This window comes from Arvicanthis niloticus, chromosome 21, assembly GCF_011762505.2.
Source record: "Arvicanthis niloticus isolate mArvNil1 chromosome 21, mArvNil1.pat.X, whole genome shotgun sequence".
NCBI lineage: Eukaryota > Metazoa > Chordata > Mammalia > Rodentia > Muridae > Arvicanthis > Arvicanthis niloticus.
In genome coordinates, this window is record NC_047678.1 from 19,985,968 (window position 1) to 19,998,924 (window position 12,957).

General features: G+C 43.6%; 1 protein-coding gene across 7 annotated transcripts in view; it reads left to right on the top strand.

Moving 5' to 3' along the window:
• Dzip1l (DAZ interacting zinc finger protein 1 like) overlaps positions 1–12,957 on the top strand; it is a 37,096-nt gene that overhangs the window by 9,748 nt on the left and 14,391 nt on the right. For all 7 annotated transcript variants that reach the window (XM_034484656.2, XM_034484654.2, XM_034484655.2 and 4 more), the window contains 6 exons: positions 1,409–1,493; positions 3,140–3,258; positions 3,427–3,588; positions 7,422–7,550; positions 10,521–10,583; positions 11,828–11,968. In XM_034484656.2, the coding sequence (XP_034340547.1) occupies positions 1,409–1,493; positions 3,140–3,258; positions 3,427–3,588; positions 7,422–7,550; positions 10,521–10,583; positions 11,828–11,968 (699 nt within the window). The remainder of the gene's footprint in view (positions 1–1,408; positions 1,494–3,139; positions 3,259–3,426; positions 3,589–7,421; positions 7,551–10,520; positions 10,584–11,827; positions 11,969–12,957) is intronic.

Sequence of the window (12,957 nt, forward strand, 5' to 3'; positions counted from 1 at the left end):
ACGTTTGTATCTGTGCATGTGGGGGTGTTGAATGTGTATACACAAAGGCTTGAAGGGTCTACAATATCTGGGTCTGTAGAATACGTCTTATATAATGTGTGCTTGTACTGACTTACCGCAATGGACCCAGCTAAGGAGTGTAATAGATATATTTATGGTGTGTGTCTTTGAGGGCACGAAGGATGTGCACGTTTGTCTGTACATATAAAGACAGTATGTAGTGATGTATGTGTGAATGGGTACAGGATATGTAGTATATGTGCCTAAGGATGTGAGTATGTATGGAAGGCATGTGTGTTACGTGTATAAGGATGGAGAGTCTGTAGGCGTGCAGGGTGCACTGTGTAAAGGCATGTGTGCGTGTAGGCATTGTGGATGGTGACTAAGTGTGTGGTGAGGTATATGGAGGCAGGCTCACTTTAGAAAACCTACCTCGTAGTTCAGACATAGTTCATGACTCCACTGCACCAGAAGAGGAGGCTGAGGCATCTACCCTGGCCAGGCTCTAGAACATGGTTACAGTCCATGCAAATTTAGGTTTTTAGGGGATTCCTAGTTTGGCGGCAAGGCTATTAGTGTGAGGCAGGACAGTAAAATGACTTGCACAATGTCCCCTGCTCCACCCAACTTATATTCTTCTCCTAACTAAGGGTTTATTTCTGTTGCATTAAGTCTCCAGTGGGCAGAGTCAGTGCAGGCACCATCTATTGCAACTGTACTGCAAACGATGGCAGAGTTCATATAGAAGCTGGCTGTAAGCAACCCAGGACTGGTATGGAATGCCAGCTACCAGTGACCCAGTTCTTTATCTCTTGCCTTGCCAGTCTTGTTACGTGTCTCATGGCCTGATTCCATTCTTCAAGCCCACTAACACTGAGCTACATCCCTTGCCAGCTTTTTTTTTTTTTTTTTTTTTTTTTTTTTAAAGACTGGATCTCGGGATGTAGCCCTGGCTAGCCTGGAACTTGTTATGTATATCAACCTGGCCTTAAACTCACAGAGATCTGCCTGTCTCTGCCTTCTAACTATTCCAATTAAAGGTATGTGCTCTACTAGGACTTTTAAAAAATGTCACCTTCTAGAAATGCTTATATATAGTGACTAGAACTTAGTGACATGGTTATATTCGGTTGTAATAGGGGCTGGGGCACATGGTGGTTATTTTCATTGGCCTCATATTCTACTAAAAATCAGGATTCCTGTTTTCTTTCCCTTCCCACTCCCACCGTTCTTTCTTTATGTGGTGCCTAGAATTGAACCTAGTGTCTCACATGCTCCCAACCCTTTAAATTCTTTTTATTTCTGAGGCAGCCCATTGATCCTGTGGAGGCAGAGTTTCACTACAGGAAACTTCCATGCTGTCTAGGGGATCTAATCCGGCATTTCCAATTGCTTCTCTCCTGTGTAGTGCCATTTGTGTGACAAGACGTTCATGAATGCCACCTTTCTCCGGGGCCACATCCAACGCAGGCATGCAGGTGTGGCAGAAGTCGGTGAGTCCAGGGCTCATCTGGGAACTGCTGGGCTAGGATTTGGTGAGTGGGGACCATGCACATGAACCTGCTCTTAGAGCCTCTTAGAGCTCCCACCTGGAGCCCTGTGCAGTTTTGTCTGTGTAGGGGACAAGAGGCATCAGACAGGTAGGTTTAGTTGTAGCATTGTTCCTTTCCATGACAGTGGTCAGCACTTTGCCTCTGACTTGTTGTTCCTTCGCTGTGTGTGGAGCAGGCAGTGACTCAGAAGGGCCTTCAGCCTCCCTGCCTGGTCTGCAGCAGTCTCAGGCTGGCTGTATAAATGGGGCAAAGGAGCAGTCGGACCAGTTTTTGGGCTGTTCTGTGTACTGGAGCTTATCATGACTTAACCACTGTATTTGATTTTACCATTTCAGATTCCAGAAAGAGTAATAAGGCTTTGTGTTGCCCTTATAGTTATATGTACTTTTGAGTTCAACAGAAGTATAATAGTAGTTACAATGAAGTAACCACATACTATAAATATAAAATTTTCATTAAGGGAAACATTGTTATTTCCCATCTTGTAATCCTCTTATTTATTTATTTATTCATTTATTTATTTATTTATTTTTACAGTATAAAATGTAGCTTGGTAATATAGGACTTGCTTGTATGCAATGTAGCTCTAAGTTCAGTCCTTAGACAGACAGACAGACACACACACACACACACACACACAACTTAAAGCAGTATCATTTAACTGTGTACTTATTATTTATCTCTTCATAGTTCTGTATTGGGGATTATTAAGGAAAACAGTCTATGTCTTAAATATTGGTTTCTTATTTTCTTGTAAAAATATGTCCTTGATACGGAAACAACTATGTAGTGATATATAGAAAAAGGAAAGATTAAAAACAATGGACATTATTGCAGCAGTTATTATTTTGATGTTTTTCTGCATATATTTATAAGCATATAAAACATTTTTGAGTATATCATAATTTCTATTTATTTATTTTTTTTTGAGTTAGTCTTGAACTTGCTTAGTATAGCTGAAGCTAGTCTTGAACTCTTGGCTCTCTGCCTCCAGTTCTTGGGTACTGGGATTATATGTGTGTGCTACTATGCCTGGCTTATGAAGTAATGGGGTTCAAAAGCAGGGCTTCCTGCATACCAGGCACTGCCAACCCTAGACCATCTTTGAAAACATGATTTTTAATGACTGAACAGAATTTCATGATGTAACCATCAGTTTCTTTCACACTGTGGTACAGAATGTCTGGTAACTCAAAAATTTCGTTACTAAGTAGCACAGGATGGATTAACATCCTCTTATGTAAATCTTTGTGTGTGTCTTTTAGTGTTTTAATAGGAGGAGAGGGTAATGTGTTCTTTTTCTATTTTATGATTTGTTTTTATCTATGTGTAAGTTTCTTTGTATATATGCCCTGTGTGTGTGCGCGCAGAGGTCACAAGAGGGTCACAAGAGTCATATCCCTTTTGGCTGAATTGAGCCACATAGCATGGATGTTGGGAACCAAACTTAGTCTTTCTGGAAGAGCAGCAAGTGGTCTTAATCACTGAGCCATCTCCCCGGCACTGTGGAAATGTGTTCTTAGGCAATTTTTGTTGCGTTAGTGCTAATGACTTCCCCCTTTCACTCATCCTTGTGCATACTCCAGGAAAGCAGAAGCAGGAGCAGCCACTGGGGGAGGTGCTGGAGGACCTTCGGGCCAAGCTCAAGTGGACCCAAGCGGAGCTGGAAGCCCAGAGGGAGGCTGAGCGGCAGCGACAGGTCCAGGTAAGTGTGCAGGGAAATGGCTGGAGAGGCTAGGATGGCAGCGGCTGGGGTGGCATGTTCTTTGGATTGCTATAGTGTTATGCATATGTAGGAGGCCTTAGCTGGTGCTCAGTAAGTGTTTGCTATACCGTGGAAGTGAGGATGATTCTGCGTTTTATTTTTTGGTAGGAATTAGAGATGGCTCGTCAGAGGGAAATGGAAGCTAAAAGAAAGTTCGATGAGTGGAAAGAAAAAGAACGCAGCAAGCTTTATGGGGAGATAGACAAGCTGAAGCAGCTGTTTCGGGATGAATTCAAAACTGTCGCCAACCAGAACTCTACATTAGAAGAGGTACCCGCCACAAAAAGCTTTTCAAAATTAGTTTGTTGCAAACCTATTTGTTCTTTAAAGTTAATTTTGTATATGCAAATGCATGCATGTGTGTGTGTATGTGTGCATGTGTAGATGGGTTTGCCCATGCACATGTATGAAGAGACCAGAGATGGACATGTCTTCCACCATCTTTCTGTACCTTAGTTCTATATTAGACTTATTTTCAAGAGAGAGAAAGAGAATGTGTGTGTGTGTGTATGTGTGTGTGTATTCACACATATGTGTGGGTGCCTGTGGAAGAGGCCATCAGATTCTCTAGAACTGGAGTTACTGCTATGGTGAGCTGTCTCGTGCGGGTGCTGGGAACTGAACTTGGGTCCTCTATAATAGCAGAAGGTGCTCCTACCAGCTGAGCCATCTTTCCAGACCTCCCACCTAAGGTTGGTTATTATTTATTTATTTATTTATATATTTATTTGTTGTTTTTAGAGATAGGATCTCTCTATATAACCCTGGCTGTCCCAGAACTCAGTATGTAGACCAGGCTTGCCATCAAGAGATCCACCTGCCTCTGCCTTCCAAATACTAGGGTTACACACATGTACCACCACACTCAAATGCCCCACCTTAGTTTTTGAGACATGGACTCTTACTGAGTAGTGAGTACCACATTTTGACTCAAGTGGCTGGCCACTTAGCCCTGGGGATCAGCTTGTCTCCAGCTCTAATTCTTGGCTTTACAAATATGCACTTCCATGCCTAGCTTTTAAATAGGTGTTAATGATTTGATCCCAGTGGTTTTTTTGTTTGTTTGTTTTTGTTTGTTTGTTTGTTTGTTTGTTTTTTGACAGTATTTCACTATGTAGCTTTCACTATCTTGGAAGTCACTATAAACCCAGCTTGCATCTGCCTGCCAGGTGATAGATTATAATTTATATCACTGTGCCTGGCTGACTCAGAGTCTTCATCTGTACAACAAGCACTTTGCCCACAGAGGCCTCCTCCCACTCTCAGAATGCATTACTTAGTCCTCACTGGTCTTATTTGTGTTGTTGGGGCTGACACAGTAAATGGTTGGACAACAGAGGCCCGTGCCCAGGGAAGCCCACACTGCTCTGGCACACACTTGCTGTGTGATCTAGTTGCTGAGTTACTTTACGTCCCTGTGCCTTAGTTTCTTTTGTGTACGATAGATTAGTAACAACTTTAAATTAGCACATATGTAGTACGTAACACTATCCGCCATTTAATTAGAACTCTTTAGAAGACTAGCCTTAGTTTTACAAAGTGCTCTCATCATTGGCAAGAAATGTGGTAGAACATACATGAATATGTTTTTCTCTCAACTTATATCTGGTGAATTCTGGCTATACGTCAGATACTCTGGCGGGGTCGCTGGGAGTTTCGTAGAATAGGTAACATTTACTGGATGCACCCACTGTTCCCTGCCTCTGTGCAGAACATTTTTTTTTTTTTTTTTCAGACAGGGTCTCTGTAACCTGGCTTGCCTAGGACTTGTTATGTAAACCAGGCTGGCCTCAAACTGACACGCAGCAATCTTCTTGCCTTTGTGTTTGTGCATGCTGGAATTACAGCATGCACCGTTATGCCCAGCCACAAAAACTTATTACATCAAACTTTCTATGCCGCCCGCTTTGCCTGGCTAAGTTCCATTTAGTTGTGTATGTGCGTGTGTGTGCATGTGTACACATATGACACTGTGTTTTAAGAAGGTATATTACATTCCTTTTCACAGGTGAAATCAAGACCATGTAATTTGTACAAGTTCACTCAGCTAATAAGGGATGGAGGTGACGTTTGAACATAGCTTTTAAAATTCCAAGGTCCTGTTTTCTGCTGGCTGCACTTTTCAGTGCTAATACAGGGAGACCTTGTTATGGTTACCCCTGAGTCGTTTCTTTTCCTATATGCACAGGTGGAAAAACCATTTTAAAATGTATTTATCTCCGATTGGTCCTCCTCACATCAAGAGAATCTCTTGAAATTTTGAAAGTGAATTGTCAACAGTTTTTCTTGCCACCATCCCATGTTTTGCCTAAAGATAGATACACACAGGCAAGTGTTCCTAGGGGAATTGTCATAGGGCTAGCCTGGGACCCGGGATGGAAGTGAAGAGGGAATGTAGTGGGATGGAAAGGAGAGCTTGTTCTCTCTCTGTGTATGTCTGTCTGCCTGTCTGTCTGTGTCTCTGTCTCTCTATGTCTCTTTCTGTGTCTCTGTGTCTCTCTCTATATGTCTCTGTCTCTGTATGTTTCTGTCTCTCTCTGTTTATGTCTGTCTGTCTCTCTCTCTATTTTTTTTTCTATAATTATTCAAGTTTTCCCATCATAGTGCTCCCTGCTGGGTTAGGGATGCTCTGTGGAAGGCAAGCTGACACTCCATGGTGTGGCCTTCTGCGCTCACCTGCAGCTTATAGACATTGTTCCTGATTTTAAATGTCCCTGCCTCTACACTTGGAAACATGTTGCTTGTTAAGTAGGCATCTGTGAGTATTGTTGGTTTGAAGCAGACGTCATTGCTCAGAAACCACCTCATCAAGGGCCACTGGATTACTTTGGGTTAGAAAATCTTGAGTTTCAGAAAATGAGGGCATGTTCCTTTACCAGCTCCCGTTCCGACTCAGATCCCATTCTTCTCGTACTGGACTAGCCTAGGACTGTATTTATTTATTGTTTGTCTGCCTGTAAGATTATTCATGTTGTGTTTCTATGTCTCCTGAATCCCTTCAACCGTTTTTATTATTTTATGTTACTAAAGTATAGGGAGCAGGTTGGATACAAGATTCTCTGTATCATTCAATAATTATTTTGTCAACTCAGTCTCTTTTGAATTCTCAGAAGGAAAAGTAAGATTCTATTTAAAATGACTGGAAAGTACGGTGAGATAGATAGTCTTCAAAACCAGAGGCAACACCATGACTTGAGGAGAGCCACTGAGCCCTCAGTACATTGTGAGAGTATCTCTCCTCACAGCTTGCCTGGTACAGAGGTCTGAGCACTTACTTCATGGCCATGACTGACTGCAGAGAGAATGTCAGGATACATGGAGTAGATGCAGCTGCTAGAGGATTGAAAAACAGGCTATGGGGGTCTGTAGTGCAAAGAGCCAGATGTGTGATGTGCTATAGCACTGAGAGAGGAGACATCAGAAACCCCCAGTTATCCAAGCCCCACTAAAGCATTTGCCAGCAAAATGCTCTTGCTGGGACACGATTAACATCCGGTCCTGGCATTGCTTAAGCAGTGGCTACGAAAAGTTATCAAGAAGGTAGGTAGGAAGGGATTCTGTCTTTGATCCAGCCTTCTCCTCTGGTCACAGTGCTTACTCAAGGACCAGTAGCTATAAGTGACATGGCTCTGAACACTGCACAAAATAGCTGTTTCTGGTGTGTATGTGTGTGTGTGTGTGTGTGTGTGTGTGTATAAGAGGTAGGAATCCTCAGGGCATGGCTTGGGGAGTCAGAGGTTCTCACATGGGCCCTAAGTGTGGATCTTTTCAGCTTATTCCAGGCCTGGGAAGAAACTGGCCAGCACTTGGATAAGTTCAGGGTTTGGGGACATCAGAATTTCACTGAAATTGAACTAACACTTGAGTTTGTGTTTTCCACGGGTGCTTACTTTTACTGTACAGGGGCTGAGCCCCGGGACCCCTCTCAGGAGGGGACTGCTGATTTGTGTGGATGTTTGTAGGCACATCGTAGTAGCGAGGACAAACCAGGGAGGCTCTTGGTTGCTGTGAGTTTTACTCTTCTGGTTTTGAATTGGGGTAAGGTATAAAGCCAACGCCATGTCTAGGACTTCATTTAATAAAACAGTTCTTGGCTTTTTCAGAAGCTGAAGGCGCTGCAGTTCTACAGTATGACCGAGTCCCACCTTGGGTCTCTGCGGGATGAAGAGTCAGAGGAGAGACTCAAGCATGCCCAGGAGCTCCAGGCCCTTCGAGAAAAGATGGAAGTTCAGGTGAGCTAATGGTTGCTCCATGCCCTTCTTCTAGAGCAAGCCAGAGATCTTGCTGTCCCCACCAAGGCTTCCGTTTTGCTTTGTGGATTTGGTGAAATTGAGAGACATCAAAGCTCTGCATTTTCAGGCCTTGTTCAGTATAAAAGCAGAGAGTAAGTTTCTCAGGCAAGGCTGGGAATGCTTTTAATTCGATATTTACCCAATATATACAAACATATGTAAACATAGGTGGGTTTTTTGTTGTTGTTGTTGTTGTTGTTGACATTTTTGTCTCCAACTTTCATCCTAACACAGTTGAAAAAGAATTCAGAAAGAGCAACAGTGTCCCGAGATATTTATGACAGATCTGTGGTGTGGTAGTACATGCTTAGCTGTCAGCTCGGAGCTAAGAGTTTCTGTGGTGTGCAGGCTCCTTTCAGGCCATCACTATGAAGTCACTGATCTGAGCTGGGGAGATTTGTACCCTGTCTACTCTGGCCACCACTGGGAGAAGCTTGCTTAAGTCCAGGTAGAGGACGTGGATGTCACTTATAAGGTCACAACAGGGACAGTCAGCACTGCAACCCAAGGGAGAGCGAGCATCCATGTCTGCTCTTCAAGGGTGGATGAGAAAAAAGCTGGAAGCCTGTCTGCAGAAAGGTGCTGAGGCTGGCTTCCTGGTGTTCCACTGGCTTTTTATTGCCATGTTAAAACACCAAGACCAAGAGCATCTTAGGGAGGAAAGTGGTTGTTTGGCTTACACTTCTGTGTCACAGTACATCATCAACAGAAGCAAAGGCTGGAACCTGGAGGCAGGAACAGAAGTAGAGGCCGTGGAGGAAAACTGCTCAATGGCTTCCTTTCCTCAAGGCTTGCTCTAGGACCAGCTCAGGGATGACACTGCCCACAGTGGGTTGGGTCCTTACATGTCATTTATCTAGTAGGAAAATACCCCACAGGCTTGTCTACAGGCCAGTCTCATGGGGGCATTTTCTTATTGAAGGTCCCTCTTCTCAGATGACTCTAGTTTGTGTTAAGTATACAGACAGACAAACAAACAAACAACTTGCAAAACTAATCTACAAGATGGATTTTACGTCATTTAAGTCATTGTCCTGGGGAGAGGACTTGGTCAATAAAGTGCTTGCAATACAAACATGAGGACCTTAGTTTAGATCCCCACAGTCCACATTAAACCAGGAACGAAGAATTCTAGAACCTTAGAGCTGGGGTGAGGGTGGGAGGGGTGGACAGAGACAGGTTTCCAGGCTCATGGCCCACCGCTCAGTCAATCTAGCTAATTGGTTAGTGAGAGACCTTGTCTCCAAAATAAGATGGAGAGTGACACCTGGCCTACACACACACATGCAAGCATGTACAAATGCACATACACACATATGTGTGCACATGTGTGCACTTGCGTGTGTGCGCAAACACACACACACACACACACACACAAAACACCTTTCTTTTCCTATAAACTTGAACTCTGTTCATATTCTTTCTTTTTTCTTTCTTTTTTTTGCTCTCCACCCCCCCCTTTTTTTTCTTTTAACTTTTTGAGATGGTTCTCATGTAGCCTAGGCTGGCCCCTGTTTGCTGTGTGTCTGAGAAAGACCCTAACCTTGAACTCCAGACCTTCCTGCTTCAGGCTTTCAAATGCTCGAGTTACAGTCACGAGCCACTGCATTGGGTTTTTTCTTTTTTCTTTTTTTTTTTTTTTCTTTGCTTCATTGTCTATTGTCTATTATTTCTGTCTCCCTTACCCAGTTTTGAGTTTTGTATAACATGTGGGACTTTTATTTTAGACTTTTTAAAAACAGATTTTATTTATTTATTTTATGTATATGAGTATACTGTAGCTATCTTCAGATATACCAGACACATTAGAAGACCAGAAGAGAGCATCAGATCCTATTACAAATGGTTGTGAGCCACCAGGTGGTTGCTGGGAATTGAACTCAGGACCTCTGGAAAAGCAGTCAGTGCTCTTAACCACTGAGCCATCTCTCCAGCCCAACAGGCAGAAATTAAGCCTTTTGTTATTATAGTTGTTTGTGGCTGATTTTTCTCCATTCTTCTATTGGCTTTTCAACTTCACTTTATTGTCATCTAGCTGTAAAAAAGTAGTTTCTGTGGTAAAAGTTATTAAGCAGTCAGCCTTTTAAAAAGAGTCATCTTCATTTTTATTCCTGTGTATGTATGTGTCTCTGTGTATATGCATGCATGTGTGAGGGTGTCTGCAGAAACTAGAAGAGGGTGTTGGGTCTTCTGGAGCTGGAGTTACAGGCAAGTTGCAAGCCACCTGATATGGGTGCTAGGAACTGAACTCAAGGCCTCGGCGTGAGCAGCAGGCTCTCTTAACTGCTGGGTATCTCTCCGTCTCTTCTTGATTGTTGTACCCACTCTGAAATTTAAAAGGAAAATATTCCTGTGTTTTCTTTGAGTAATTCTGTGGCCTTAATTATTATTATTATTATTATTATTATTATTTTGGGGGGGTGTTCGAGACAGGGTTTCTCTGTATAGTGCCGGCTATCCTGTAACTCACTCTGTAGACTAGGCTGGCCTCGAACTCAGAAATCCACCTGCCTCTTCCTCCCAAGTGCTGGGATTAAAGGCATGTGCCACCACTGCCCAGCAATTATTATTATTTTTACTGTCTTGATTTTTATGTGTAATTATCTGACCTGTCTATAGTTGGTTTTCATTTAAAACAGGCCTTTGCAGTTTTTCTTTGTTTGTTTGTTTGTTTTTCCTTTCTGGTCAGTTAGCTATTTGTTTAAACACCAGTAGTCTTATCGTCCATGCCCCTATTCTCTCTCAGGCTGTTTCCGTTTTTTTCCCCACATGGTTCAGGTCCTCTATTCTGTTCCATTAGTCTTCCCAGCTGACCAGGACCAGTCATACTTTTTACTTTTTCATAGTTTTATAGTTTATATTTTTTACTACCTAGAGGGCTCCATTTGACAAGCTTCTACTCTTTTTCAGAAAACAGAGTGGAAGAGAAAAATGAAGGCCATGCATGAAGAGCGGGCAGCTGAGAGGAGACAGGTAACTCTTGTTTGGCAGCAAGAGTTTGGTTTCCCATGACCTCTCCCTATTCAGCATTACCCCTCACCCCCACCCCCATTCCCAACCCCATCCCATTCTCTACCTAGAATTGGCTATCAGGTGTTTCTTTGCTAATACTGTTCATGGCTGTCAGATCGCTTTAATATACAATGGGGTCATCTGCCCATCCTACAGATGCCTTAGCCTGTTGCAGTGTAACCCCCCCCCCCCACTATGTTCTGAATTCCATGCATCCTGCTAAGTGGTACCTGCTTCAGGCCCTTGCGTGCTATAAGCTTCAGATGAGTTATCAGCTCTATTACGTGTGGATTCTTTGTAAGCCTCCATAGCCAGGGAGAACTAGGTAGATCAGACCTCCTCCGTGATATTTCACAGGGAGTCTAGTGAAGGGCTCACACACTGATACCTGAGCACAGAGCAGCAGATCTCAGGACAAAGAGCATGATTCTGTGTAGATGCCCATGGGAAGGAGGCAAGTTAGGGAGGTTGCTGGTTAACTTTCTCAGGTTCTGCTGGCCCATGGCTCAGAAGATGCCATGACGCATGGCAGACAGAGCTTGATCCATGGGACACTTGCTCCCGTTGGATTATAGGGCCACCCAGTCCCCACATATGATGTCTTTATATCATTTATATTCCATGGAGTATCTTTATGCAAGTATTACTAAATGTCTGCTCTTACATCAGGGGTGGCAACACATTTTCTTCACTTGTTTTTATCTGAAGATGAATTTGATGATTTTTGAGTGGTTGTTCTTACCTGAATGTTCTCAGTGGATGACTACATCTGACCTTTGTCCATGATCCTGGGAGCCTGCATTCCATTTTCTCTTGTCATTTCTTCTCTAGCATAGCTCAAAAAATGTACTCAAAGTAGAAGGAAGCTAGAATTGTTAGAAAGTTACCTTTGGGGCTGGAGAGATGGCTCAGAGGTTAAGAGTGCTGGCTATTCCTCCAGAGGTCCTGAGTTCAATTCTCAGCAACCACATGGTGGCTAATAACCATGTATACTGAGATCTGATGCCCTCTTTTGGCATGCAGGCAGAATACTGCATACATAATAAATAAATTAAAAGAAAAAAGCCACCTACACAGTTTAAAGATCCAGTCTTGCCTCAGGAGAGGTCCACCAGGAGCATTTGGCTATAGAGACTGCCCTTCTCCCTTGGGGCCCTTGGGGCCCTATCAGACATCTTATTGACCAACCTTCTTTTGCCCACCAGCTGCAGGAAGAGAATGAGAGGCTCCATGTCACCCTGTCTCAGGATCAGAAGAAAGCAGCTGCCCAGTCTCAACGCCATATCAATGCCCTCCGTGCCCAGCTTCAAGAACAAGCCAGGCTTATCGAGTCCCAGGAGGAGACGGTATGTCCATCCTTTCCCTAATCAGGGGTGGCAACTGCCAGGCTTCTTCTCTGTAAGGATGGCTCATGCAGTTGATGTCATTAGACTCCCAAAGAGGAGTTAAGAGAAGCACGCAATTAAAGGCCGTAGCCACCTCCCTCTAGGCTGGAGTCATGTGGGCCATAGCAAATAGCTCATTCTACCACCAGAGACCACACAAGACTCCTGGCCCCAGGTTGGCAGTTTTTGTGTGACCTTATTTAAAACTCAAACTGCCCTTCAAGATAGGCACTGCTTTCTCTTCACTTTTGTTTAGTGCAGTGGTTCCCATCTTTCCTATTGCTGTGACCCTTTGATACAGTCCCTCATGTTGTGGTGACTCCCAACCATAAAATTTACCTTGTTGCTATTTAATAACTGCTATTTGCTACTGTTATGAGTTGTAATATAAACATCTGATATGCAGAATACGGAATATGTGACCCTCCGCATGGGGGTCGTGACCCGCAGGTGGAGAGCCATTGATTTAATGGCTGATGAAACAGGCTTGATTAAGTCTGCACAGGGTTTTCTGCAACCCTGTACTCTTGTGAGGTTGGTGGAACCCAGAGCTGTGCTCCTTACAATGCGTTCACAGATGTAACTTATTAGCCAGCCTCCTTTCCATAAAGGAATGGCTTCCAAGGAGGTTTTCTAATAAGCCAGTGAGCCAGAAGTTGCTGGCTGTTTGAGCACCTCCTAAAGCTGGGTGCCATGGCTCTTCACCAGTTCTTGGTAATTTTCCCAACCAGCCATACTCAGCTCCCCTTTGAAAGGCCAGGGTTGTGGGAAAGCTGTCCCTACGCCCTCTGAGCTCCACCTGCGGCCTCAGCTTCCTGTTCTCCACATAACCCTGGAGTTACTGCCACTGTCTGGCTCCTTCTTCCTGTCCTCGTTCCCCTTGTTAGTTATGCTTTTCTGCTGTCTAGCCATATTCTTTCAGTGACTGTATCCACCTGTCATGTAACAAA